Source organism: Hyposmocoma kahamanoa, unplaced genomic scaffold (genome assembly GCF_003589595.1).
Source record: "Hyposmocoma kahamanoa isolate Upper Pololo Valley unplaced genomic scaffold, ASM358959v1 93, whole genome shotgun sequence".
In the NCBI taxonomy this organism is placed as follows: domain Eukaryota; kingdom Metazoa; phylum Arthropoda; class Insecta; order Lepidoptera; family Cosmopterigidae; genus Hyposmocoma; species Hyposmocoma kahamanoa.
Genome location: NW_020654810.1, coordinates 5,954,582 through 5,981,757, shown reverse-complemented (window position 1 = coordinate 5,981,757; position 27,176 = coordinate 5,954,582). Strand labels below are relative to the sequence as shown.

The window sequence follows — 27,176 nt, the reverse complement described above, 5'->3', positions numbered from 1 at the left end:
TGTAGTGCCACTCGGAGCTTTTAATTGCAAAAATCTTAGGGCAACTGCCACAGTGCTCGTCATTCTGAGACATACACCAGAACCCTTACCCTTCGAAACCGGAACGCAATTTTACTTAGTAAATTACTGCTCAATGGCTGAAATAAGTAAGGTGGCAATACTTCCCTGGACGACCGCTTTTACAAGGAGCTCTACTGCTCTAGTTAAACATACGATCAAATAGTATTCCCAAATGAGTTGCGGGATTTTTTGCCACTCTTTTACAGCTGGATCGAAGAAATTTTTCTTAGTGTACGATCTTTGTATTTATAAATTATAACAAACTAGCGGAGTAATTTCACAAAAGTAATTGAATATCACGGTAGTAGAACATCGTGATTTCAATAAACTTAATATTACATTAAATTTTTATTGAATTGATATTCAATTATTTTTTTGTGAAATTACTCCACTAGTTTGTTACAATTATTAATACAAAGATCGAACACTCACAAAAAAAAAGTTAATAAATACTAACAGTGAATAGCGACATCTCTCGCCAGGACTGGTAGCTGTAAAGGTACTAACTGGGTGATAAATCTGTCAAAGATTTCTCAAAGGTGGCGCTACGACTAAAAAGTCGTTGAAAGACCAAATACAAAGACACGACGCAAGCACATAGAAAAATTCGTGAGGTCCGTTGGTTCGTTCCGTGGCTTAGTTGGTATAGCGTCTGGCACGGTATGCAAGAAGACGTCGGTTCGAATCCGACCGGATCGAAGGAATTTTTCTGAGTGTTTTTTCTGAGTGTTCGATCTTAATATTACAGTTAAAACATTATTAAGGGACATGTGCGGTGAGAAAACATGATAGTGTTGCACAGGCAGTGAAAGTTCAACACATCTCGGAAGCAATAGCCCCACACTATGGAAACCTGCATCGCGGTTGCTACACACACATAGACAACCACAAATTACACCCAAAGTCACGAGAGAAATAAATGTAGGCCGTACAAATATTTCTCCCAGGCCCAGGAATCGAACCCGGGGCTTCACGTGGCAGTCCAGCATGGTAACCGTTCGGCTACCTAGTCTTAAAGACGATGGCCGAAAGCAGTGTCGCAGAGCTACTCCAGCCTGGTAAATGGGGCAAAAACCTAGCATTTATGTGGTTTGTGGGGCCAAAACAAAAACCCATAGCAAACAAAAATACATTACAAGTTTGAATCGGTATTTAAACAATTTTCCAGATTATGTTGGGACCTCGGAACGCCAAGGGACCTATTTTCTGAAAAGTGTTGTTCGGATATAAGTTGTTCATCCATTCGAAGACCATGATTGCGAGTCCTACCTAGGCATTAAAGTTTCTTTCATAATTTTCAGCTAGAGTTTGCTTCCGAGAATTTCCGGTTCCGGAAAAATCGGAAAATCCAGGTTTTGGCGAGGTCCAATAGGTCCCGGTATTGCGATTATAGATTCCCGGTTCTCCCGGTTATAGCAAGGAACTACTACCTACTAATGGACAATATCGCCCGCTAGCAACTTTGCATGGGCGAGCTGCTAGAAACTTATGAGTGAGTTTTACGATATTACGTAGTTTGAAAATTTAAAAATCAAGGTATGGGACCATTGGGACTGATTTAAAACAATAAAAGGTTATTCGTCATTAAATTCTGAAAAATATTATTATTAAGAATATTTACAAAAAAAAATATTATGAATGAGATTACTTAGACAAGAACCATTTTTTTTATAATACCATGCGACAGGACGAACAAGTCGTGCGCCTGGTGATAAGCGACACGTCTATTCTTAACAGTCGCAGTGTCACTCATAGTTTTAAATCACAAAGATCTGAAGAACACTGCCACTGCACCCGTTACCCTGAGCGTAAATTGACATGTGCCTGTAATTTCACAGTTCCAAACCGGAATACAGTAAATCTCATATTAGTGCTTGGCGGTAGAAATAGGAAAAGTGACATACTTCCCTGGACGAACTCTTTCACACGGAGCTCTACTGCTACTTAAAACTTGCCCACTCGCCTTATAAACTTTATAAACTTAAACTGAAGAAATTTGCCTAACACTTGTTACCACAGTTTGTCGCGAGAGAAACAATTGTGTTTGTTAATGGATTAAGATTTATCATCTTGTCCCTACACCAGACTGACAAACATTAAACGAAAAAAATACGAGTGACAGTAGCTATGACAATAAAATACATGAAGTACCTGGGGACCAATCTGGCAAATGCCAAATGGCGTTTTCTTGATTTTGTAACGATGTCGCTTCCTCGTTGTCTATAGAAAACTAAAATATCTATTGTCCAAAAAAATCTTTTCTCGTTATCAATGGACATCAGCTACATCGTAAGATTGTGATATCTGTAATAGTACACGTTCCTCATTTATCGATTGTATTTCAGACATAATCGATAAAGTGTTTATTTACACTTACATCAAGAGCTGTTCAGTTTGTTTTGATAAAAATAATTGCGTCTTGTAAGAGTCAGACGTTTACGTGAATTTTTAACGCCACCTAAGTCATGCTATATCCAAAGAGAATATGTTACGTGCATCGAGTATATAACCAGAAAAAGAGATGGAATAAGGGCCATCCATTCCTGGCTCTTCCCTTCCATTACTTTTAAATATCGACTCTCGTTTGCGCTGAAATCACAAATTACAAAGTTGAAATAGTACAGCGCCTACAACTGACCTGTGTGTACGTCTCCAAATAATATATTCCAAAATTATTCCGTATTTATTGTAATAAAGATAATATCTCTAATAATGGGGGGCTGTTCCATTCGGTGGTGTGGGAAAAACAGCAAGACATCTAATTACAAAACGAACGGAATCACATTTCATCGATAATTAAGTATTAAATATGTAATTTTTCAATTTTCGTCCATTATAGCAAAGCTCAAGTTAAACTGGTCAATTTGAAGTAAAACAATTAACGACACCCGTCAATTGTTTCAAATTTGGGCTGACCAATCGGAGCGCAGTTGTCACCGTATTGATTTGGCAGAATAGTTTTCAAGCAAAGTAAAGGGCATTTCGTCTCTATTTTTGGTTACATACTCGATGGTTACGTGTTATGTAGCGTTTTTTAATAATTATAATGTTTTCGGCATTATTGGTCATTCTGTTCCACCCTGTATAAATATGTGATATTCACTAATACTTAATAATATTACGTATGTAATAATTATTACGTATGTCTTTTATTTATTTTTTAATTAAAAATTAAGTGCGCATTTGACCTTCGTCTCACCTGATGGAAAGTGACGATGAGGTTGAAGATCGAGCATGCACACCTCAATAATACATATTCACTCTCCCCTTGAAAAGGTCAGGCAGTAAATTCCACTCCATAGTCGTTCGCTATAAAATGTAATAAAAAGTGCAACGCTTCGTGCGAATCTGCGAATATCCACAACAACAACAAATGTCAACAACAACAACAACGAAATGTCTTTTTGCAAAATTTAATTTTTACATTTTTTACATCTTTTGATATTTATTTATTTTTGTTTTGGCATACCAGCACTTATACAGAAAAAGATAAGAGGGACGTGCTCGTATCAATTTCCAGCCCCGGTTGCGATTAGGGAAAACATTTCTCTGTTATCCTTTCTGGCATGATGCCGAAGGAAACAACTGGGAAGAATTGCTACCCCGGTGGCGCAGATAATAATTTTTCCAACGACAATGCTAGAGGGGGCTATTGAGCATAATCCCTCCCGGTGCATCTAGACTCAAGTGAACGAGGCTCGCTCTTCGCGGAGTTCTGTCTGGCATGCTTTTGGTGTTATTCCTTTGGGATAGCAGTGAAAAATTGATTAGTTTTATTTATTTTCATCATAGGTTACCTACAATGCGCCTCTTGTGGTGGATTTCTAATATATGTATGTTCTTATTTTTTATAATGATTGTTCACATCTTATAAGTCATAAAAAGGTGATCGGATATTTTACTTTAAGAACAGTATCATATCTTATTTAACATAGGATAAAGATTGAACACCAAGGACAATTTCTTCAATCTGTCAGGATTCGAGACACGGTCTGTATTTGACCAAATTATGTTCACCGCTCTACCAAAAGAGTCTCAGATCGAGTCTGTAAACCTAACGAATTTCTCTATGTGTTTGTTAAAGATCTTTTGTACTGGGTTTTTTCAGCTTTTATCGCTGGAAGCGACGCCTGTGGGATTCTAACAAACCTTCTCACTGAGCTCGTATGTTTGCAGCTACCAGACACTGACGTGTGATGTCGCTGTATAAATATAATATTGATTTTATTAAATGTAATGTTGTTTTACTCCTACGGTATTAATTTACAAAATATGTTGAAAGTTTTGTGATACTTACTACTAGGGCCACTAGACGCAGGTTTAAGTCATGTCAGATCGAAGGAATTAGTATTAATTAATTATAACAAGTGTACGAACTACAGAGGGCGGCGTTGATGAGAGACCTGCAGATCCAGCGAACATCCTTAGGTGCTATAAATTGTATATTAAGCAATCCCCACACGAAACAGGCAAAAAAACATTTACTATTTGTTGAATCGGCTCTCCAACAGCGCCACCTAGACATGTAAACTATAGTTTAGGGTACGATGGAACTGGCATATACATTGTTTATAAGTTCCTAAATAAATAAAGATAAAAAAAAGTAGAAGTAGTAATTATAGCATGGAGTAACGTCACAAAAGATAAATTAATTTTGTGCTAGTAAAACATTCAATAATATGTAAATATTCAATAAAATCTTTAATTTATTTTTTTTACTTTTTTTACAATACTTAGTGACGGGATGAACAGGTCGTGCGCCTGGTGGTAGTGATGAAAGAGACTTAGTCTTTTAAGGTCTTTTAAAAAACTTCGATTAATTTTCAACTCTTCACGACTAGTCTAGTCTTTTAACCCTCAAGTCTTGAGTCATAAGACTAAAACTGAAGACTAATTCGAGTCGAAGTCTGTTAACCTTAGGAAGCTTAAAAGACTTACAGGACTAAAACTACCAAAAAGACTAAGGGGTCGTATTCCAGAACTCTTCTCAATGCTCGAGTCAGGATTTGAGCAGACTTGAGTATAATTTCAAGCACTGGAAATACGACCCTAATGGCAAGGACTTGAGTATGATTTTCAGTGCTCACTGCAATACTCAAGTCCTGACTTCAGTATTGAGTAGAGTTCTGGAATACGGCCCTAAAACAACTAAAACGACTGGCGCCTCATAGCCTCGGGAGTCGCGAGGCATGAGTCGTATGGCGTGATTTCATTCATCCCCACTAGGTGATTATTTTACGATTTTTATTATAAGTAAATAAATGTGTTTATTTACTACATACTACTTACGTCATTTTTATTTATAAACTTCGGGTTTAATAAGATATAAAATAGGTATAAGTCCTTTGCAAACAACTCGAGTCGTTTAAGTCGTTCAAGTTTTTAGTATAACGACTGAGTCTATAAAGACTCGAACTCCCAGTCTTAATTTAAAAATCGAGTCCTGTAAATTGGAGCCGAGTTGTTATAAAACGCTTTAAAAGACTGAGTCTCTTTCATCAATACCTGGTGGTAAGCGTCACGGCTGTCCATAACAGTTGCAATGCCCCTGATCACCCTGAGACATAAGTTGAAGTCTCATGTAATTTAATTAATATGCAATGTAAACCTGTAACTTCACCAGCACTAAGGGTGGCGGGACATTCAAACCTGGAACGCAGTAACGTGCGCATTACTGCTTGGCGGCAGAAATGGATAAGGTGGCAGTATTACCTTGGATGAACTCTTTCACAAGGAGCTTTATTACTACAAGAATATGCAAACAATGTAAATATTATAATTATGACCTATTTACTAACTAAGAGTTACTCTGATACAATATGTGGATGAAAAAAGTAAAGTCCAGATAAAAATTGAGTCCGTCTTTGTGTTTTTCAGCCTCCGTCTGTGTTCCCCGTTTGACATTGTGGGAACTAGTTCTTCTGTTATAATAACTGTCAATTAATAAAATTATCGAAATTTCTTTCCTTTTTTACCGTGATTTTTAATTCGACAATTCGTTTTTGCTACAATTGTGATGCTATTGTAGTAAACCCAATACACAGAATGTCACACGACTATGCGACACGGAGAAAAAGTACTTAGGTACTTTTTAACCGACTTCAAAAAAGGAGGAGGTTCTCAATTCGTCTGTATGTTCTTTTTTTGTATATATGTTACGCGATAACTCTGGTATTTGTGAACCGATTTTCATGATTCTTTTTTTGTTGGAAAGGGGGTACTTCCATAGTGGTCCCATTTCATTTTGAAGAAAAGCATCCACCTCGAAGGGTGGCTGTTCACGCATGAAGATTCATTTTTAAAAATGGCGCCTAACTTTAATTTAGGAGCAATTACTTTAATGGTTGATTTTGCTATTTCTCCAATTCAAGGCGTTTTTCTCTCAATATACTTTGAGTAGTGAGGACCGATTTTTATTATCTCCAGTGCCAAGTCCTGTATAGTCGCGAACTAGGGGATATTTCAATAAAACTTAGCATATAGACGTAATTCCACTTACTTTTGAGGTCGGTTTTTTTAGTACTCTGTACTGAGATTACTGTCAAACATGTTCGAAAATGTTTGCATTAGTATACTTTCAAAAAACGAACAATAAGTTTGTCATTTATGGACCGTGCAACTTCTTTCCGGCCAAGGCCTGCAAAGTAAGTATGAAAATGAAAATCCAATAATGTCCGTTGCTATAAACTTTTAAATCTGTCTATTAACAATTGACTAACAATGAACTATGTAAACAGGCAAAAGAAAAACTTTGCAGCCAACTACCCAGTGTTCGTAATTGCGAGAATTAAAAATACCTACATGTACTGCTTACTTTAAAAAAAGAAAAGAAAAAGGGGGTAAAATAAAGTGTTTTGGTCATTGACTTACAAATAAATGGACGGCGGGTCTAATACAAAAACCACGAAAAAATGTCCCATGTCAACCTATTTAAACGTAATGACATGTAAACGAATATGAAAAAGCTAAAACGTTGAATTTAAATTGTAATGTCATCGCAGTACTGTCTAATTTTGCTTGCTTCGCTGTCAGTCGAACAAACGAAAACTAAAGCGTGAATGACGCTCTGTGTACGATTTTAACGCCCTATAAGTTCGGACACTTTTTAGCGCGGATCCGACGTCCATACAATTGTAAGTCAATGGTTTTGGTATTCTTTATTTTATATTAATTAATTATTCTTTATTTCTTATATTATTTATCTTCATCCCTTTAGTCTGTTATTATTTCCTCACATTGTTTCAGAAAAGCACTATGAATACCTCGGTGGGAACGGGGATTGCTTGACTTGTATTAATAAAACGCTTCGCTGGCCTTGTAACTCACATTCGTCCAGCCATCCCTTACCTCTCCTCTGCAATAATTCCTCTGCAATAATGTACCATAAATATTGTAGATAGGATATTTTGATTCATGGGGATATTATTTAATATTTAAAGATTCCAGGTGAGGCCAGCATTTTTAAGTCTTTGAATGATGTACAATACAATGTAATATAAAAATTATTTATTGTACACTAAAAAAATGTACAATATAATTAAATTAAAAATAAGCAGTGGTACAATGGGCGGTCTTATCACTTTAAGCGATTTCTGCCAGAAAACCTTTGGATGGAAGTAATTATATAATTCACAGGAAAAAGACGTGTAATGTACTTGTACTTATGTACTTACTTTTAAAAAAAGAAATGTTTTCATGAAGCAAAATATTCTGTCTACAATATTTAAAGTACTTTCCCTCCGTGTTGCATAACCTGCATATTATTATATTTCTATTACTGTTATTTTTTTCTTTTTTATGTTGATACGAGTTAGTTCTCTTTATAAGTTTGACGTTCATTCAAGTTATCAATTGTATTGTCTATTTTCGAATTGCAAGTAGTATTTATTCACGTTTAACTGTTTGGTATGTTACTTTTAAGTCTGTCCTAGCAAAAATTCCGAAGATTGTATCTAATAATGTACTCAAACATTGGTAAATAAAAACGAAAGGTTTAGAATAAAAATAATCATTATTAGTACAGCTTAAATTTGCCTGTATATATTTATAAATTTATACACATTTATTTGAGAATGAAATGGATTATTACTTGGAAACCTTAGTCTTAAAGTAACCCATATTGTTAGCTTCTGTGACCAGCCCAAGCATCATTTGTGTGACCTCGTCACCTTGTTCAGGAATCCTTGAGGGAGGCCAGTGGAAGTTTTTTCCTCGAAGCTCATAGGTGTACACCAGAGGAGTGGCAAGGGTGTTGCGTACCCAGTCCATGCTCCCACCTGATACCATATCTGTTGATTTGTAATGGTTTGTTATGAGATTAAGGGTGTAATTACATTTAGTGCCTTTCGATAACATTGGATGGAAAAGCCTTCATAAAGAAATTGAATTGTGGTGTTGATTGTCAGTCTCATATCATTCTACATAAGTTTTGTTTATAGTGCCTCTCCCTATCAACCTCTTGGTTATGCGGGAAGGGCACTGTGATCTGTGCGAGCGAGCTCGCACAGGGACAATCTAAGTCAGGTCCTAGCCCGGATCAGTACGTTTACCACGTAATTCGCCCGGTTCTCTGGAAGGCTAGGTGAGCCACCACGGGTGCACGTACAGCACCCTCCCGATTTTCCAGATAGGTACCGGAGTTGCAGGCACGCTCACTTCCCGTCACGCTCCGCACGACTAACGGTTACCACCGCTGAGCCGCCGACTCTAAGCCGACTACCAAATCTCCTAATTGGTGGCGGAGCTGTAAGGCACGCTCACTTCCTAACGCTGAATGAACGGCGTCACTCCAATTCCCAAATTCCTACGCGGCCGGAGGGACCTGAAAATGTCTAGCTCATCCTCTATTAGCTCTCCGGGCTAGTGCCGGAGATGCCAAGTGGCAATGTCCTGCAACAATGCCCGGACATAGCCACCGACTTAAAGGGCAACTCACGTACCCCGCGCGTCTTCTCGCGTCAGGCCCTCATCTAGACCGCTACTAAGACAAGCTAGCTGCACACGAGACAAACGCCCCGGTCACACACCACCGGGTCAGAAGAACGTGTTCGTCCCTGCAGTTAACCACAACCTTCCATCCATGCGCAAGTTTGGGTCCGCCAGAGACACCCGTGAGGACTGGCGGAGGGCTTGGCCCGGACGCCCGCCGTACCCTTTTTTTTTTTTGACGGGGGGAAATCTTTATGGATACCCCTGAGCCCAGGGAGACTCAGGGGTTATGTGGGGACTCTCCCTCCAGCCTGGAGGGCCTACCCCAACAAAACCCCCCCCGACTTTTCCTCTCGCCGGTTGAGTCGGCGCCGTGGGATCAGTGAACATTCACCACGACGCCGCCCGGCCACCCTAGCTTACGCCAGGGCTCCCGCGCCAACGGAGGGGCGAGTCGGTTGTCCTCCGACCCGCCCCCCAGACGAGTGAGGCCGTGCAATGCAGGCTCCGGAGTCCCTGTCCAGAGCCCGCTGGTCTCACTAGGGGATCAGGCGAGCAGCGAACTGCCTTCGCCTTCTCCCCGTACGTCTGCGCCGAAGCGGGTGCGCGTCCATACCACGCCACAGGACGAACAACTCGTGCGCCTGGTAGTAAGCGACACGCCTATGCATGACAGGCTCCCCCGAGGCACTAGCATCTAGAGAATCAGATGAAGTCTGTGGCAACGGTCTGTGACAACCATGTACACTGGCTGATCTGGGGTCAGAACCTGAACTTAGAAGGATCCTGTGCACGCACATGTTATAGATGCCATGGATACACACATAGACAACCACAAATGATACCCAAACTCACAAGAGAAACAAATGAAGGCCATACAAATATTTCTCTCGGCTGGAGAATCGAACCTGGGACCTCTGCGTGGCAGTCCGACTTGGTAACTGTTCGGTCACGGAGGCAGTTATCCATCAGGAGGGAGATATCCATGACTGAATGCTTGGCGGCATAAATTAGTAAGGTGGCAGTACTTCCCTTGACGAATTCTTTCACAAAGAGTTCTACTGCTAATGTAATCATCTGGAGGAAGATGTGCAACTTACACAGAATTTCAGCAGCAGTTGCAGGTCCGTTGTATTTTTCTCTATTCACTTTGTAACCGTAGTCCAAAGATGTTTTCCCGATTGTAACCTGCATGAGAAAATTCTTTGAGTTCAACGGTAAAACAATTTGGTACTGAGGTTCTTACATTAGTACAGTCGATGCGGTAATATTCCTGACCCCCTAGCCGACCTTTTGGTTCTGAGAGTCTTCTTACGCATTGAATAGAAAAGTAAAGAAATTCAAGCTGTCTGGTTGAAATTTGTATTTATAATAATAATAATAATAATAATAATAATAACGCACACACTCAACATAGCCCCGCACTAGGGAAACCCTGTGTCGCGGGTGCCATGGACACACACATAGACAACCACAAATTACACCTAAACTCACGAGAGAAATAAATGTAGGCCATACACATAGTTCTCCCGGCCCGGGAATCGAACCCAGGACCTCTATGGCAGTCCGTAGTAACCTCTATAGTTCGGCCACGGAGGCAGTTAAATTTATTAAGTCAGTTAAGTTTAATTTATGTAATGTAATGTAAGTAAAGATTGAATTGGTTTAAAAAGTTCTTAGTTCTTCAAACGTCATTCACTAATGATGTATTAAATTTCGAAAAACTCACAGGCCCAGATTCGAACCCACGGCCTCTGTTTGAGAGGTGATAGGTCAAACCATTAGGTTAACACGGTTTACTGTGCCAAATTTTAAAACTGAATATCTGTTCTTCCCATTGTGATTTTTTCTACTATACCTAAACGCCCCGACCTTTCCTCCCAATATACCTGAAATTGTAAGTAAGATGATCAGGTGGTATATGATAATAATCCATTTTTCCTACCAAATCATCATAATTATCCATATGCTCTGTTGAATCCGAATATGGCAACAGCAACATTTGAACATCAGAGTGGAAACCGACGTATGCTCGCAGGTTTTCTAACGTCCTGATGTATTCAGAGAGAGATCGGGTTTCTATTTCTGAAAAGGGTTCTTTTCCTGCGTAGGTTTGGTAATCGCACGGGTCGCTTGAGGCACCACTTTCTGCAATCAAGGTTAAGATAAACGTACTATCAGAAGTAACGTTACATTAGAATATAAAGAGACACAGAGTAAAAAGCGCATAACTAATACATTTCGAGAAGACCCTTTATATGTTAATTATTATAGGTATTTTTTATGGCATGTATTCAAATGGTCATTTTAAATTTGCAAAATCAGCAGGCAAAATAATCTAAACGGTCATCGTTTTTAATGATTGACCCTTTTTCTCTGAGACATAAATTAAATCAATGTATGTGTTAATCTGTTCTGAGCTAATGTTTAACTTGTATATTTTTTTTAATAGTTTCATGTTGCCTTATAATATATGCCTTAAAACTAAGACAATTGAGCATAAAAAACCTGAAACCATGTTCAGAAACGCAAGCAAATTCGCTTCTGTCACTCGCCGGCTTATAGCTATGCTTAAACATCATGATAGTGTTACCTTGAATGTAGTTCATTTATAATTTATCTGTAGATCAACCAATATAGACGGAAGAGTTAATATACCTACATATCAAACATAAAATAGTTGTTTGTTATGCGAGGCTGCGACGTCGTTGTTTGACGCGAGTGTTTATATTGAAACCTGACGTTGTTTGACGCAAAACAACGTAGCTGCCGAGCGAAACACACTTTTTACCTCACTATAGCGAGGAAAATGGTAGATGAAAGAACAACAGTTAAACTATAACAAATCAGTTTTAATAAACATAATTAGTTATAGTTGTGAATGTAATGACAACAATAATAAGAATAAAAAAATTACCAACGGATTCATATTACTTATATAACCCTAGAAAGATAACCTTATTTTAATGTACACAAAAGATAACCATACGCTTCGGAGGCGCATGACATATATATGATTTTTATTTATTTATTTACCTGCCTATTTTATTTACTGACCTAATTATTTGAATGTCAGGTTAATGAACTAATAATAAAAAACATTTTTTAGGGAAATATTAATATATTTCAAAATTTAAACTTAATTCAGTAAACCTCTATGAAAAATGTAACAAAATTAACAGTCTTCTTTCTAAATAGGTTTTTTTTTAAAAATACTTCGTTTCTTACAAACTAATTAAATCACTTGTTACACATAACAACTATAACATAATCAGCCTTAGTAATTAGTTTTTATTTGGCAAAAATTTGGTTTAGAGGCATTCATAACAAACATCATTTTTGTGCTCTCCACAAATTGTTTTTTTGCATTTGGCGCACGTCATCTTCGACATTCTCTTCTTTTTACTTGTGCAAAAGGCGCAATACCGCCTTTTCTTAGCTGGAGGTTCTTCTTCATCCTCAGCGGAGTTCTGCACAGCTGGTTTGGGTAGAATATTTTCAATATTATCTCGAAGACGTTTCGGCAAAGTAGGAGCTTCAAGTCTAACTTTCATCCATGGTTCTGATAATTTGGTACTGAATGTTTTCATGTAATTTCTTCTATTTAGAGGCTTTTCATTTTTCGAAAGGACGTTGTGACAATATATGACGTATGAATTGACAAAAGCCATGTTCAGTATGCCATATAGCATAGTCATGGGCCATCTGTTTGTCTTCCTTGAGCAAGACATGTTGGAGCAAATTTGGTCAAAAGTGTCCACCCCGCCTTTAGTCTGATTATAAAACATGATCATTTCAGGTTTACCGGTTGTTGAGTTGATGACACCTTCTTCATCACACGACGATAGGAGGTACACCATCTTAGAGGGTTTCGGCTTGTACGAGACCAGGGTCAAATTTCTATCAAAGCAGAACATCGACGTGCCTACGGCTCGAGATCGGGTATTTTTCAACTCTTCGGGAATCTCGCGTTTATTGGATCGGATTGTACCAACAAGAGTCAGTTTGTAAGGTACCTGAAGAAGAGATTTTGCAAGAGGAACGGAGGTGAACCAGTTGTCACAAGTAATATTCCGGTTTGTACCATGCAGGGGCCGAGATAACTCTTTAAAATAATATTCTCCTTGTGGCAATCCATTGGTATTCGTAGCTCTCCCAATATACGGCATTGCATTCAGCATATATTTTGTTCCGCTGTCGCACAACATAGGGATTTTAATCCCATATTTATTGGGTTTATTGGGGATATACATGCGAAATCGGCACCGTCCTCGGAACGCCAACAATTGTTCGTCGATTGTGACATGCTCCCCTGGTGTATAATTCAATCTACATTGAGTTATAAACAATTCCCATACTTTTCTGATGAGAATGAAAGGATCTTCTTCTCGCAAAGATGCCCGAAGAGACTTGTCATCAAACCTGAGGCACCTAATCAGAAAATCAAAACGATCCCTGCTCATCACTGTCACATACCTTGTTCCCGAAAAACTACTATCGAACAGCTCTTCAGTAGACAAGTGATTGTCTTTCATAGCAGCACTCAAGGTCAGTATTCCAAACAAAGCTCGAACTTCTGCCTCAGTCGTATCTTTGAAAGTAGCTTTAGTCATGTTATCATGACGTTTTACAGACATCTCAACATTCGTCCAACGGACGATCTCATCTACTATTTCGTCCGTGATAAACAAATTAAAACATAGTAGTGGATCACTTATATTGCGACACATGCGCGTTGGACCTCTGTTGCTGCGAACTATATTTATGGCAGATATCCTCCCACGACTTTGTCCTTTAGTAGTAGACCAGCAATATTGGTTCTTACCCCTAATCACGCGGCGGGCAGGAATAATTATTCGGCGATCATGACGTGATGTTTCGGAAGGTTCAGGGTTTTCAGAAGTTACAGGCGGTGTCACATCGTCTTGATTTAGAGTATCAATAGAATCTTCCAACGGCTCGTCATCGATAAATTCGTCTTCCTGATCACTCTGTACGTCATCAACGCTCAAATGATCTTCAGTCTCACTGTCACTTTCCTGGCGCTCATTTTCTTCATCTTGAGCCACCAATGCAAAAATATCATCATCGGTTAATATTCTTCGGCTCGTCATAGTGAAAACGCATCGATTTTATACTAAAACAAATAAAAAAAACAATTTTCTAAACTTTTTATGTAAATGTAACTCATATCTTACTTTTCCCCAAAGTCACACAAAAGATAACTATGCGCTCCTGGAGCGCATCGCCTAGCCATAACTCCAAAAATATGGTACTTACCGCATCAAAACGACCATCCCACGACGCGGCGAACCGACTACTAAGCTAACAGAAAAGGTCAACTGGATACGAACTCTCGTTAGAAAGAGACAGCGAATGAAACTGCGCGCGGGCGCCTCTGAGGCGTAGGTTATCTTTCTAGGGATAATGTATGACAAATCGCATATTTGAATGTGGTGGAATGTATCATTGTTTTTTTTTCATCGAAAGAAAAAGTTAGGTGCGCCAAAGTCCATTGTTAAATTCGAATTTCAAAAATCTTTTCCACGAACATTTATAAGGAAAGTCTTTCCGAGCCAGTGAGGTGAAAAAAATATTGTTTATTTAAAAGAGCGCACGTTTACAATAGATCTCTTATATTTTTGAGGATCAAATAAGATTACGGCTTTTTTAATTTAGCGACATCTATTGGTAATTAGAAAATACTAAGAATATTATTAGAATAGAACTAACGTGTTTAGGTTCATCAAACTGGTTTTGACGAGTTTTAGCTTAAAAAATTTTGAATTTTATTGGAGTACCCTGTTTAGTATACTAAATATAGCGCTTTAATTTTAATTTGATAAGAAAAGATGACATCAGTTTAATCGAATCGCTTTCTTACCGACTAAAATAAGGAAATTAACAGTGCAAATCAGTATGTAATATGTATAAATCATGAAACAACTTGACAATGGTACTTTTTCAAAGTCAAAGATTATTTATTCCATAGGTAAAATAAAGTTACACTTGAAAACGTCACATTTAAGCTACTGCTCGTTTACTACGCTGACCTCCCTGAGAAGAACGAGCAAGAAACTCTAGGGATTGCTCTTTTCAAATAAACTTAAATGCTATGGAATACACTTTGAATCAAATTTGTGTGGATTCTGGAGCCGTGTCGTCTTTCCGTACATTTTTATCTAACACGTAGTCTTTAATTTTGTAATATGATTTTTCGATCAAAATATTTTTAATGTAGTTTTTAAACTGAGGAAATGATAAACTTAATATATGCTCCGGAATCTTATTGTAAAAACGTATACAGTTCCCCATAAAAGAGTTGTTTACCTTGGTTAAACGAAATGTGGTACCATGAGTTTGGACTTAGCTCTAAGTTTAATATTATGGATATCTTCTTTCTTATTGAAGTTATGTATATTTTTCCGGGCATATAATATATTTGAGTAAATGTACTGTGATGCCACAATCATGATACCAGTCTCCTTAAACTTGTCTCTGAGGGAAACCCTTTAAAAACTTTAAAACCTTTGAAAACTTTAATAAGTAATACCTTTCAATCCGATTGTAGAAACAATATTCTATCTTTTTTTATGATTGACAAGTGACGGGACAAATAGTCGTGCGCTGATGGTAAGAGAAACGCTTGTGTCTGTTACAGTTGCAGTGCCTCTCAGAGCTTTAAACAAGAAAGATTTGAGGGTCCCTTGTGCCTGTAATTTCACCAGCACCCTAACCCTTCAAAACCGAAACGCTCTGATCACGTCACTGTGCTCACGTTGCTGCTTGGCGGCAGAAATAAAAAAGGTGGCAGTACTTCACAGGACAAACTTTTTAATAAGGAGCTCTACATAAAAAATAATTTATAACCCACAGTTACAAAAACAGCTCGCTTATATTTAAGCATCAGCACTTAGAATAATAATGCATAGAAACCTAGTCCGCACACGCTAAGTGAGGCAAATTGAAGCGCTCCCAATGGGCCTACACGAGCGGGCGGGCCGTCAGTGCTCAAGGTCAACTTGCACCGCGAACAGCTCAAGAATTTTAGCTAAAAATGACGAAATGTGTGGTAAATGAGTGTAAAAATACGTCAGACAAACATAAAATAGATACAAACATCACATTCCACAAGGAAGTAACGCGTTTCAACTTGTATTTTTATATAAATATTTACTAAAACCAGCCTACGTGAATTTGATTTTTGCCTCACTTGTGACAGTTCGTTTGACATGAAACTATCATTCTATGCGTTATTATTCTAAGCATCAGCACTACATTATAAAAAACAGGAAAAGTATAGTTGTTTATGTGACTATTACATAATGAAAGGTATTAAAATACGAGTGTGGGTTTATATAAAAACATCACGCGGGTGTTTTAATGTCTAATTATGTACAGTTACATACACTGCTTTATCTGTATAATTATAAGCTCTCTATTATGTGTTCAGGCACCGCATGTTACGTCTGACGAAATGGCGGCAAATAAAAACATTTCTCACGCATGTCACACAACTGTAGTTTTTATATAATTCATAGATAAACTAGAATCAGCCCCAACTATCATATCGTTCCTTATCAAGTAACGTGTGAAATTTGTCAAAATTGTTCGATATTGACATTTCATTTTGAATAAAACTTCATCTCGGCTGATATTAGAATTGAGGTTGAATCAAATTTTTTTGTTTTTCAGAGATGTTCGAAATTTGAATGTAATAATAAAATCGAATTTGATGTTACACAGATACATTTTCACAGATAAGAAATTTGTTCTAACAAAACAGTTTATCTTTAAGCTGGTCGTAATTTGCGGTTTTTGAAAACATCACAGAGGGTTTATGTATGTGTGTAGATATAATATATATTTAATAGATTAAGGCGTTACATTGTGGAAATCCAAGTTGATAAAAATGGAATGACTTTATTGCACTATATAAAGTGGAGATTTTATTGACTTTTTGGGGTACACTATCGGGAGATTTTAAATTTTAATTTATGTATTTTTTTACTTTCGAATCAACCAGAATCGAAGGTTTTTTTTTCTTAGATCTTTATACTAATAATTATAACATTTTGTAATCTTTAAATAATAAAACAATTAATAATATTATAGATGCCTTTTTTACAATACTTTAGAAACTATTTTAATTTTTTAAATTCAAGGGACAAAATTTTTTTTTTGTGATATCGAGTGACGGGACGAACAACTGGTGCGCTTGGTGGTTAGCGACACGCCTGTCCATGACAGTTGATTTACAGAGATTTGTAGGCCGCAGCAATGCTCACAATACTGCTGGGCGCCAGAAATGGGTAACGGGACAGCATTTCCTTGGACGAACTGTTTCACAAGATACCTACTGCTACTAAACTATGAATCAGCATGGATAATTATCGGATGTATATTGGAAAATTATCAAAGGAAATGAATCTTGATAATTTCGAACCTTGGATACAAATAATACTGTTATTTAGCTCTTCTTTGCATAGACCTTACTATAGGCATGAAACGTAGAGAAAGAAAGAGACAAGAGGTCGACCAACGAGAGGTAGCTTTTAGGTAGAAAGGTTAGCAAACTGTAACAAAATTCAAAATGAATGTGTTTTCAAGTAAAAACAAATATACTTACTCATCCAATTGTAGTCCCAGTTGCGGTTGGGATCCGCACCCCGACAACCGTTTGCGGACTTGGAACGGGTTTTTCTCCACATACGATCCTATTGTTATAAAAACAATTGCTGTTGCGGTTATAATGAACGTAAAAGCAAGCGGCCGTTTCAAAACTAATATGTTGTCTTTATTAAGAGTGGACATAAGGGCGAATTCCAATTATGTCGTACAGTTTTATTTATCCTTGCACGACTATCGCGCCTGTTCACATCACGCCTATCTGTCGATTCTGTGTCGTGTACATTTATTTTATCGTTGAACGACTGTCGTGTCTAGGAGCTCTTACACATAAACACGATACCACGTCGGGTCCTGCTACGACGAGCAACGTAAAAATTCACGATACGATATCACAACGTGTCTGAGAGATTATGCATAAATAGAAGAGTTGAAAAATTTCACATACATGTATATAATTTCATACTTTATTTGTCTTATGACTTTCATGTGATAATAACACCTGGTGCATGACCACACATCAGGTGATGCATGATACATAGTGATCACCAGTGATCGGAATTGAGGGAATTAATTTACCTAAAGTATGAACGTTTTCTTATTGTGGACGTACCAATGTCGTTACTAATGCGTATAAAATTTCTTTTTTACTGTTTGATTTCTAAACATTCCAAATATAGGTTGTCGCATGTTTATTTTTTAAATGGCTAAAGTATTTAAATACGTAAGTACCTACAAAATACAACTACAATGTTATTTTTTGAGACAATAACAAATACTTAATACAAATGCTTAATAGGAAATAATAATTTGTCGCCTTTTTCTCAAATTTCCATAGATAATATGCATATTCAAATATAATGGCGTATTTACACTGAGCCGTCAGTTGCCTTCGGCAGACTACTTCGCCCTCGTTTCGGTCGACTTCGGCCGCAAAATACCGCCGTCGTCAGACGACTCACTATTTACAGCTTCGGTGGGCAAACGGAGGTCGCCTGACGACTTGGTGTAAATGTGCCATTCCAAGTGGTAAATTGTATATCTTTGAGTTTGTTAAAAGGCAATACAGTCGTAATAAAAACATTCGGACTATATTTTAGCTGGTAATTATGAAACAAAGAAAGTTCATTAAAAACATAGACCTCCATAAAGACATATGTTTTAGCATGTTCAGTTTACGAGGAACTAAAGATGAGTTACAGCCTCATTTATTTTATGCTTTGAATCTAAGTTCTCAAACATTGTCGACCTCGGTGGCCCAATGGTTTGTACTGTGGGCGCTGGATCAGAAGCTCCTGGCTTCGAGTCTGGGTTGGACCAATTTAGGAAATAAACTTTTCTTAATTACTTCTGGATTGGATGTTCTGATAGTGCCCCGGAGTTAATTCCGTTGCTCTGGTACTCACAGGGAATAGTAGTTTGAGACCAAGTAATATGTGTGGTTTTTCGGTAAATTTATATTTATATCTTCGATGAGAGATCTGTAACACAAGCTTCTGCTGTCTGTCGGTACCTGTCTGTCCCTAACATAATCTACTCGTATTATAATTTTTTTGTTATGCGAGGAAAAACAATACGAATAATATCCAGCTAAAGCATGGTCGCAATTATTTCGTTATAGCCTGTATACAATTCCATTCACAAAACTTACAAATTTGCGGCTATATTGGTAGCCATCAGGGTTGACAGAAGGGAAGATATGCCAGTCGAGCTGATCTCGCATGGCGATGATATGAGGATCAGAGCTGGTCAGCAGCTCGTTGATGAAGTAGGTCGTCGTAGCGGGAGCGATCCATTCGCGAGCGTGGATGCCTGAATATTCGAGTATACAGGGTAAGTTTTTATTATCGGTATTAACAACTTTGGCTTTTTGGGGATCGCTTTCATGAATCTAAAAGAAAATTAATTTTGTAGAAACTGTCGGACGCATTAAAGAAATCACCGATCAGATGTAAAAGTAAGCAGATAGAAAATAAAATGAAATAAAATAAAATTTATTTCACAAAACATGTTTACAGTTTCAAATTTACCACGGTCCTCACACTAGGCAAGCCTGAATCGTGAGGTCACAGACATACAATTTTCATACATTACATATTAGCCTCTAAAAGGAAAAGAAATCGATATAAAAATAAATGTGATAAATATATATTTAAAAATATGAACAAGATTTTCTGCAATTTTATAAATTAATAAAATCAATAAAATAAAATGAAATGAAATGCTGCTACAACATACAATTAATAAAATTTTCAACAAAATCGTAAGACAAATCAAGCAACCAGTTCTGCAGTACACGTTTAGCGTCGAATACTGAACTGAGTTTTATGTCACAACATCTAAGGACGTTGTTGTATAGGAATGCGGATAGAAACGGGTGAAATCTTTTAGCAAAAGAATTGTGTATGATACGGAGCTGGACATGAAATACACGTTTTTTGATCAAAGCACTGTAGTCATTTGATCGAAGCACTTGCATGTTTTGATTGCAATCTTAAGAGCGAAGAGCTTGCAAACGCTGAGAAAACCAGCCTCCTCGTATAGCCGCTCAAGCGATGCGCTCCTCCTACCGCAAAATGGCGGCTATTTCATTTCGCAAATTAGAAAAGCATTCAGTTTAAATACAAGTTTTTATAAATAAAAATTATTATTCTGCATTGCTAAATAAATACCCTCCGTACTACCAACAAAAAGATCTCAAATAAAATGCAATAATACACCGCAAATCCTGCTCTTAAAAAGCACTAATGAAATTTTTGGTGTACTTGGATACATATGACAATATTCCGTTTGAGTGGTTCTAACGTTTACCATGAAATTACTCCTTAAAGTATAGTTTATAAACATTTATATTCAGGGTAAACTTAAAAAACGCTACTTACGGTATGTTTTCAATAAATAAACACCGAAATCACCAGCCCAAACAATAACACACACGATGGTCGTGACGTATTTTTGAAGTTGTTTATTTTTTTTTTAAATGACAGACCCAGGCATTAATAACTTTATGGTTTGCTAGTGTAGTTACCGAAATAGCAAATAATATTAGTTCTTTTACCTGTTATAACTTCGATATTCGATAAATCGGTATAAAATCATCACCGGCACCTCTAGGTATGGTATGCGTCTACGGCTGCATGTATCGCGTGAGCGGGTATGACTGCGGTCGGGTAACGTCGGAGCTTTTTCAGCATAGTTTTAAGAATACATCGTTGGGCTCTCTCTACTTGTAACAAGTGCGTTTTCGCTGCACCACCCCAGCTAGAAATGCGAAACGTAAGAAGGGACTAACAAAGGGCGCAATAAGTCATTTTTAGCACCACCGGCGTAGCTACATCCCGGAGCATTCTTAAAATATTTGCCGTTTTTCTTACTCGACCCGACATGAAAGCTATGGGGCTGTCATATTTAAGTTTATCATCAATAAGAATACCAAGATACTTAACAGTATCGGTTCTGCTTAGACCTTCGCAGGAGCACGCCTACTCCCTTCTATAACATGTGTGTGCTATAATAGAAGGTAGTGAAAATGGAGCTGTTGATGAGGTCTTATGAAAGCAGATGTTCTGAGTCTTTTTGACATACAAAGATAGACCATGTCGGGCACCGTGGTTCCATGAAAAGTCAGTACCATGAAAAATGATTGATATCGTTCATGAATATAATGAACAACGTAGGTCCCAGTACGCTTCCTTGTGGGACGCCGAAACCAAAGTCACGAATGTCGCTCACATGTTGGCCAACCCTCAGACATTCCTTACGATCAGACAAATAACTCTCAAACCATTCAAGAGCTGTTCCTCTGATCCCGCAACCCTCCAGCTTCCTCAAAAGTATTGGGATAGAGGCGGTATCAAATGCCTTGGCTAAATCCAAGAACAGGCCGATGCAGCAACGTGAACCGTCCAAAAGAGACGCCACCACAGAAGTCAACAGGGACACTGCATCTTCAGTGGAACGACCATGCCGAAAACCATATTGCCTATCAGATAGAAGTTTGTTAGACTCTAGGTAAGTTAAAAGTCTTTTATTGACAATTTTCTCCAATAACTTCGAAAATACTCCAAGAAGAGATATTGGATGATAATTGTCAGGCACATTTTTGGGGCTGTGTTTATATATTGGACAAACTACAGCCGTTTTCCAGATTTGCGGGAAGATACCAGGTGATAGGCTCATGTTGTAAATTGTAGTTAGAGGCTGAACTATCGAGTTTTGGATAGTTTTGATAAAAATATTACTAAAGGCATCCATTCCTGAAACCTTGTCATTGTGTAATAGTTTTATGAAAGATTCAACTTCTATCTGTTGGTTGCATGAAAAAAGAATTACTATTCCCATAGGCATAGCAGCGGCAAGGTGTTTCTGATCTTGATTTAGTGAAGAGAGAATATTATCTGCCAGGTTTAGACCAACCGTAGTAAAATAATCATTACTTTAATTAAGAAAATGTTTCATGTCCAAACTACCCGGAATAGTTGTAATTCTACCATAAGGTACTCACAGATAAAGTGACGATACAGCTGTAGTAACGCACACGCACACACTCAACATAGCCCCGCATTAAGGAAACTCTGTGTCGCGGGTGCCATGGACTCACACATAGGCAACCACAAATGATGCCTAAACTCACGAGACAAATAAATGTAGGCCATACAAATGTTTCTCCCGGCCCAGGAATCGAACCTGGGATCTCTGCGTGGCAGTTTGGTATGGTAGCCGTTAGGCCACGGAGGCAGTTAGCATATGGTACGCCTATAGTAAACCGTGACACGCATGAAAGCAGCCACCATGCAATCCCATAACGATTCTTGGATTTTCAGCCAAGTGGAAACAAGGATTTAAGAACTAAGTTCCTATTCAAATATATCACACAAACCAACTCAACAGTTTTAAATGACTTACGTGTTTTAGAATATAAGTCAGGCCATCTATTGGCAGCGCTTGGCACTAAATGCGTAATACTGGTGTTACAGTTTTCCATGAATATGACAGCTCAATTTTATTGGTTTCAACACAAATATTTCACTATAATGTTTAAGTAAATAACGATCTCAGCGTCTATATGAACACAGCTATGTTAAGAAATTTTGTGTCTCATTTATCTGTGAAATCAATTTGTATACTATAAACTACTTTAATTGGGTCTATATTTGAGAATTTCAGATACATTAAATATTCATAAACCGAGTCTGAGAGTTGGAATCTATGATGTACGTCGTTTAGTGCTTTCCTTAGGTTAATATCACCTGATTCAATAAAGAAGACTGGTTTCCCCTTCTTGTGAAGTGAAGGAGAGTTGATTCTTAACCCGAGAATCTGTCTGCCTTCATAGCTCTGACCACCTATTATCAGTTCCGTCATATTGGGGTACTCTCGGCTCATGTTTCGCAGGTAGTCGTGAATCTATGACATGAAAATTTAAACTCGTAAGTGTAAGTATTTGTTCCTAGTCTAAATAAAATTTCTGCGGGTCCGAGGTAAATCAGACCTGGAAAAATCACATTTTCATTTTGAATTTGCATTGGTAACATAGGTACTTCTAACTTACGTCAGCAACATCATGATATGCATGCCACGAAAATCCGTCATTACGAAGAATTTCGCGTTTTTCCATCTCGATTATTCTGCAAGAATAATTTCAAGGTTTCTTATAAATATACACACAATACTATGAAGAAATTATAGATCTCCACTCACGTCATTCATAACTTCACCACTTTCATTAGTGTAAGTGAAAATAATACCATGTCAATGTAAAAGGATAAAGCGTAAAATGCTTTATAGATAGAGTAGGTTCCTAATAAGAGCGAATTATAATAACGCACACACTCAACATAACGCACACACTCAACAACAATTATAAATAAGTAACAAAGTAAAGAGCACCATATTTAGTACTCAGACGCCAAAAATGTGAAGAAATATGGACAGATTGGTGTAAGAATAAAATGCAAATCATGATATATAGGGTTGACCAAAAAGTCCGTGCGATACCAAACTATAAATGAAAAACATTTAAAAATAAACATAATTTTTTTGCCCAATTACCCATTTAAATGATACAGCTCTCAGTGTCGCTTGGTAGTTTTATCGTCAGTAATAAAAATCTGGAAGGGCTACGTCAGACAAATACGGTGAATGAAGTAACACGTTCCAATCTAACTGCGATGGGTTTTGATAGCTTCGTAAATAGAAGATTGGCATTATCATGATGAAATACGGCGCCCTAACGATTCTAGGCTTTTTTCATGAACTTAAAACTTTCTATTCTATTCCTATTCTCAGAATGCGCGCTAAAATATTCTTATTAAATTGAGCACAGACAATATGACATTTTAAAAGAAATAAAAAAAATTGTTTAGCCAGTGACAAAAACCGCATGCCTTTTTAGACTAATTCGTTATATGACTAATTTTCGCTCAACTTTTATCTTTCCATCGACAACATGTTTTTCTGATATTACTGACACGCTGAAAGGAACAATATTGCACAGCCCATGAAAGTAATTTAGTATTAGAATAAAACAAAAATGTACGAACTTTGAATAGTCCTCCACCAAGAGTTCCATGTTTAAGCCTCTCATAGTAACCAGTTCCTCGAAAATTGACACCAGATCCGGCTTCACCAGAATTCCTGCTGAAGTTTTGTTGCCAGAATATACAAGAGCATCCTGAAATTAGCATAGTTTATAGCTCTAAATTTACAATATAATAGACTTACAAAATGGAAGGAAAGCTACAATGTAATACAAATATTTTATTGCACACAAGAATATGGATATAACAAAAAATGACAAAAGACAAGTACCACAGGTGACCTTATTGCTAGTTAGCAATTTCTCCATGTTACTTCCGGGTTACAAGATAATTTAAAAAATAAACACATAATTGAGGATGCCACAAAAGCAGAGTTAGTTAAATTACCGTGAAAGAACTGTGAATAAATTTGAAGATCATCTGCATGATGTGGCATGAGGAACTGAGGAAGTGGTGATGGAATGAAGATTGCAAATAATAGGGGAGATAAGACGCCCCCTTTGGTACACCAGCAACAACATTACGCCACGAAGAAGGTGAATCGAAGGCGAATCACAGCGAAGGCGCTGCCGACGCCCATGCAGGTAGCTTCGAAACCAATGAACTACTCCTAATTATATGCCAAGAGAAACTAGCAGCGCAAATAATATATCGAAACAGATGATATTGAAAGCATTACTGAAGTCCAACAATGTATAGACTAAAGAAAGATATTACATATTTGTCCTAATACGTATGTACACTTAGAAAAATTATAAATGTAAAGGGCCGACTGTATTTAATATTAGTTTTTGTAAATAGAATTTAGCGCGAGGTCTACTTCGAGCTGCGGGGAGTAAAGAAGGAACTAAAAAGCCATGAGCGCCCTAAAGACGTATGATGATAATACCACCTAATTTTGCTGCACTTCATATTACAACTGACGTAACGAGTAAATGTTATGAAAAAATACTATTGCTTTACTTACCTTAATTTAAACTTGTCCCAGCCTTAGTACGGTTAGTATTCGCAAAATCTTTTCATTGTTAAAGCTATATATTATTATATATTAGTACAAAAACCAGTTGAAATATTCGGACCTGTTTGTTACAACTTGTTCATTATTGTTAATACCGTGTAAGTGATAAAGTTCTGTTTAAGTTCCACGAAATCGCTTGACAAAGTTGCGCCTCCTTCATTAAAAGATATATCTCTTAGATCTCAGCAATTACATGGAATTAGGAAGGTACTTACATCGAATTCCATAAATTCTTTAATCAAATCCTTCACCCCATCTAGACTGGTAACTTGAAACAACTTATAATCCTTATACGTCTTATATTCTTCTACAACAGCACATTGCGAAAAATGCACAACTGAAATTACAAGAAAAATAAACTTTAGGAGATTCATTTTGCTAAATCCCGTGCCGCGTTTAGTGGCTTACAGCTACTGCGCTTTAAAATGATCACCCGCACTGTTCTAGTTATATATTAGGTTTGCATAGATAATAGCACATGCTTCAGCTAAGGTAAATATGCAATATTTTCTTGTTATGTACATTTTTATGTAAACACCAAAGATAACCGTCCACTTCGTAATAAGTTTTATTACACGGTATTGTATTCGTAAAATGGGAACTTAGTCATTATGTATGTTGGAAATTAAACTATTTCAGATCTAAATTGCGTACCTTTGTTTTTTCAAACCAACCAACGTTTCGGGCCATTTACAGGTCCCATGGTCACAGCTGATTATGACGGTAAAGTCATCAACAAGTTATGTCTCGTATTAATGCACACCAACCTACATTAACCTTACAAAAGATAGGTAGATAGATAGATATACACTTTATTACTCACACACAGGAACAAAAACAGTACATAGACATCTTAAAATCAATGCGGGCTAAGGCGGCCATATCGATTAGCGACTCTTCCAGACAACCTTTGAGATAAATGAAAGGTAATCAGAGCGGGATACGCAGTGTGCCTATTGCAAAATTTGAATTGCATAGACAAACAAAAATTAACATATTTTATCAAATAATAAATGACGATATAGTAGTATACTCACATGAATATTAGTATATATAAATATACCTAAATAAACTATATAATAAATACAGTTTAGAAAATGAAAAAGACTTTATGTTACACACATGCCTACATTTATTTCTCTCGTGAGTTTGGGTGTAATTTGTGGTTGTCTATGTGTGTGTCTATGGCACCCGCGACACAGGGTTTCCCTATTGTGGGGCTATGTTGAGTGTGTGCGTTATTATTATTATTGCCTTACAAAAATTACTTATGCAAATACCTACCTTATTTTTAATTTACCAAAGAACATTCCTATATACGCTACATACGTGTCGCAAACAATTCATTTTATGGATTTAATTTTAATTATATTTAAAAGGAAATTAGAATGAAAAGGGTGCACGAAAAGAGCCTACACGATGTACCCTCCTTTCCAAGGAAGTACTGCCACCTTACCTATTTCTGTCGCCAAGCAGTAATGCGAGCTGCGTTTCGGTTTTGAAGGGTACCTAAGGGTGCTGGTGAAATTACAGGCGCATGGGACTTATCAACGATTTTTTACGAAGAAATTCTTGATTCCCGACACTGCATGGATTGACGGACATTAACGTAAAAACGTACGAAGTTTGATCCTGTTTTGAATAATAAATTTATCAATTACATTCAGTAGATACAATCCAGAATCTCATATTAGGATCCTGTCTTGTCAGTTTATCGTGAAATGTTGTTAATTGTTATCGGCAACGTATATAAAATAAAATACTACGGCATTGTGAAATTACAGGCACATAGGACTGGTCAACTTATGTGTCAGAGTGACAGGCGTAGTGCCCCTCTGATCTTTATGATATAAAGCTTTGAGTGGCACTGCAACGACTGTTGTGGATAGGCGTGTCGCTTACCACCAGGCGACACGCCTATACATAACAGTTGGCTTGTTCGTCCCGTCACTTGATATTATCAAAACAAATTCTATGCAATACCTAGAAGAGTCGGTCAATTC

At 37.4% G+C, this 27,176-nt stretch overlaps 1 protein-coding gene across 1 annotated transcript; it reads right to left on the bottom strand.

Moving 5' to 3' along the window:
- Window positions 1–8,085: 8,085 nt before the first annotated feature.
- LOC113237472 (zinc carboxypeptidase-like) lies at window positions 8,086–25,599 on the bottom strand. The gene is made up of 9 exons (XM_026473963.1): window positions 25,389–25,599; window positions 24,159–24,289; window positions 23,168–23,243; window positions 22,866–23,022; window positions 19,268–19,428; window positions 17,618–17,705; window positions 10,934–11,136; window positions 10,089–10,176; window positions 8,086–8,348 (listed from the first exon to the last, which is right to left on the bottom strand). Exons 1-9 carry the CDS (start codon window positions 25,545–25,547, stop codon window positions 8,146–8,148), a joined length of 1,266 nt encoding a protein of 421 aa, XP_026329748.1. The 5' UTR covers window positions 25,548–25,599; the 3' UTR covers window positions 8,086–8,145.
- Between the last annotated feature and the right edge of the window lie 1,577 nt (window positions 25,600–27,176).

Coding starts and splice junctions, on each gene's coding strand:
- LOC113237472 (XM_026473963.1), bottom strand. CDS start 25,547: ATGAATCTCCTAAAGTTTATTTTTCTTGTAATTTCAGTTGTGCATTTT. Junction 19,429..22,865: donor AGTCTTCTTTATTGAATCAG/GTGATATTAACC, acceptor TCGAATATTCAG/GCATCCACGCTCGCGAATGG. Junction 8,349..10,088: donor AACTGCTGCTGAAATTCTGT/GTAAGTTGCACA, acceptor ACAAATCAACAG/ATATGGTATCAGGTGGGAGC.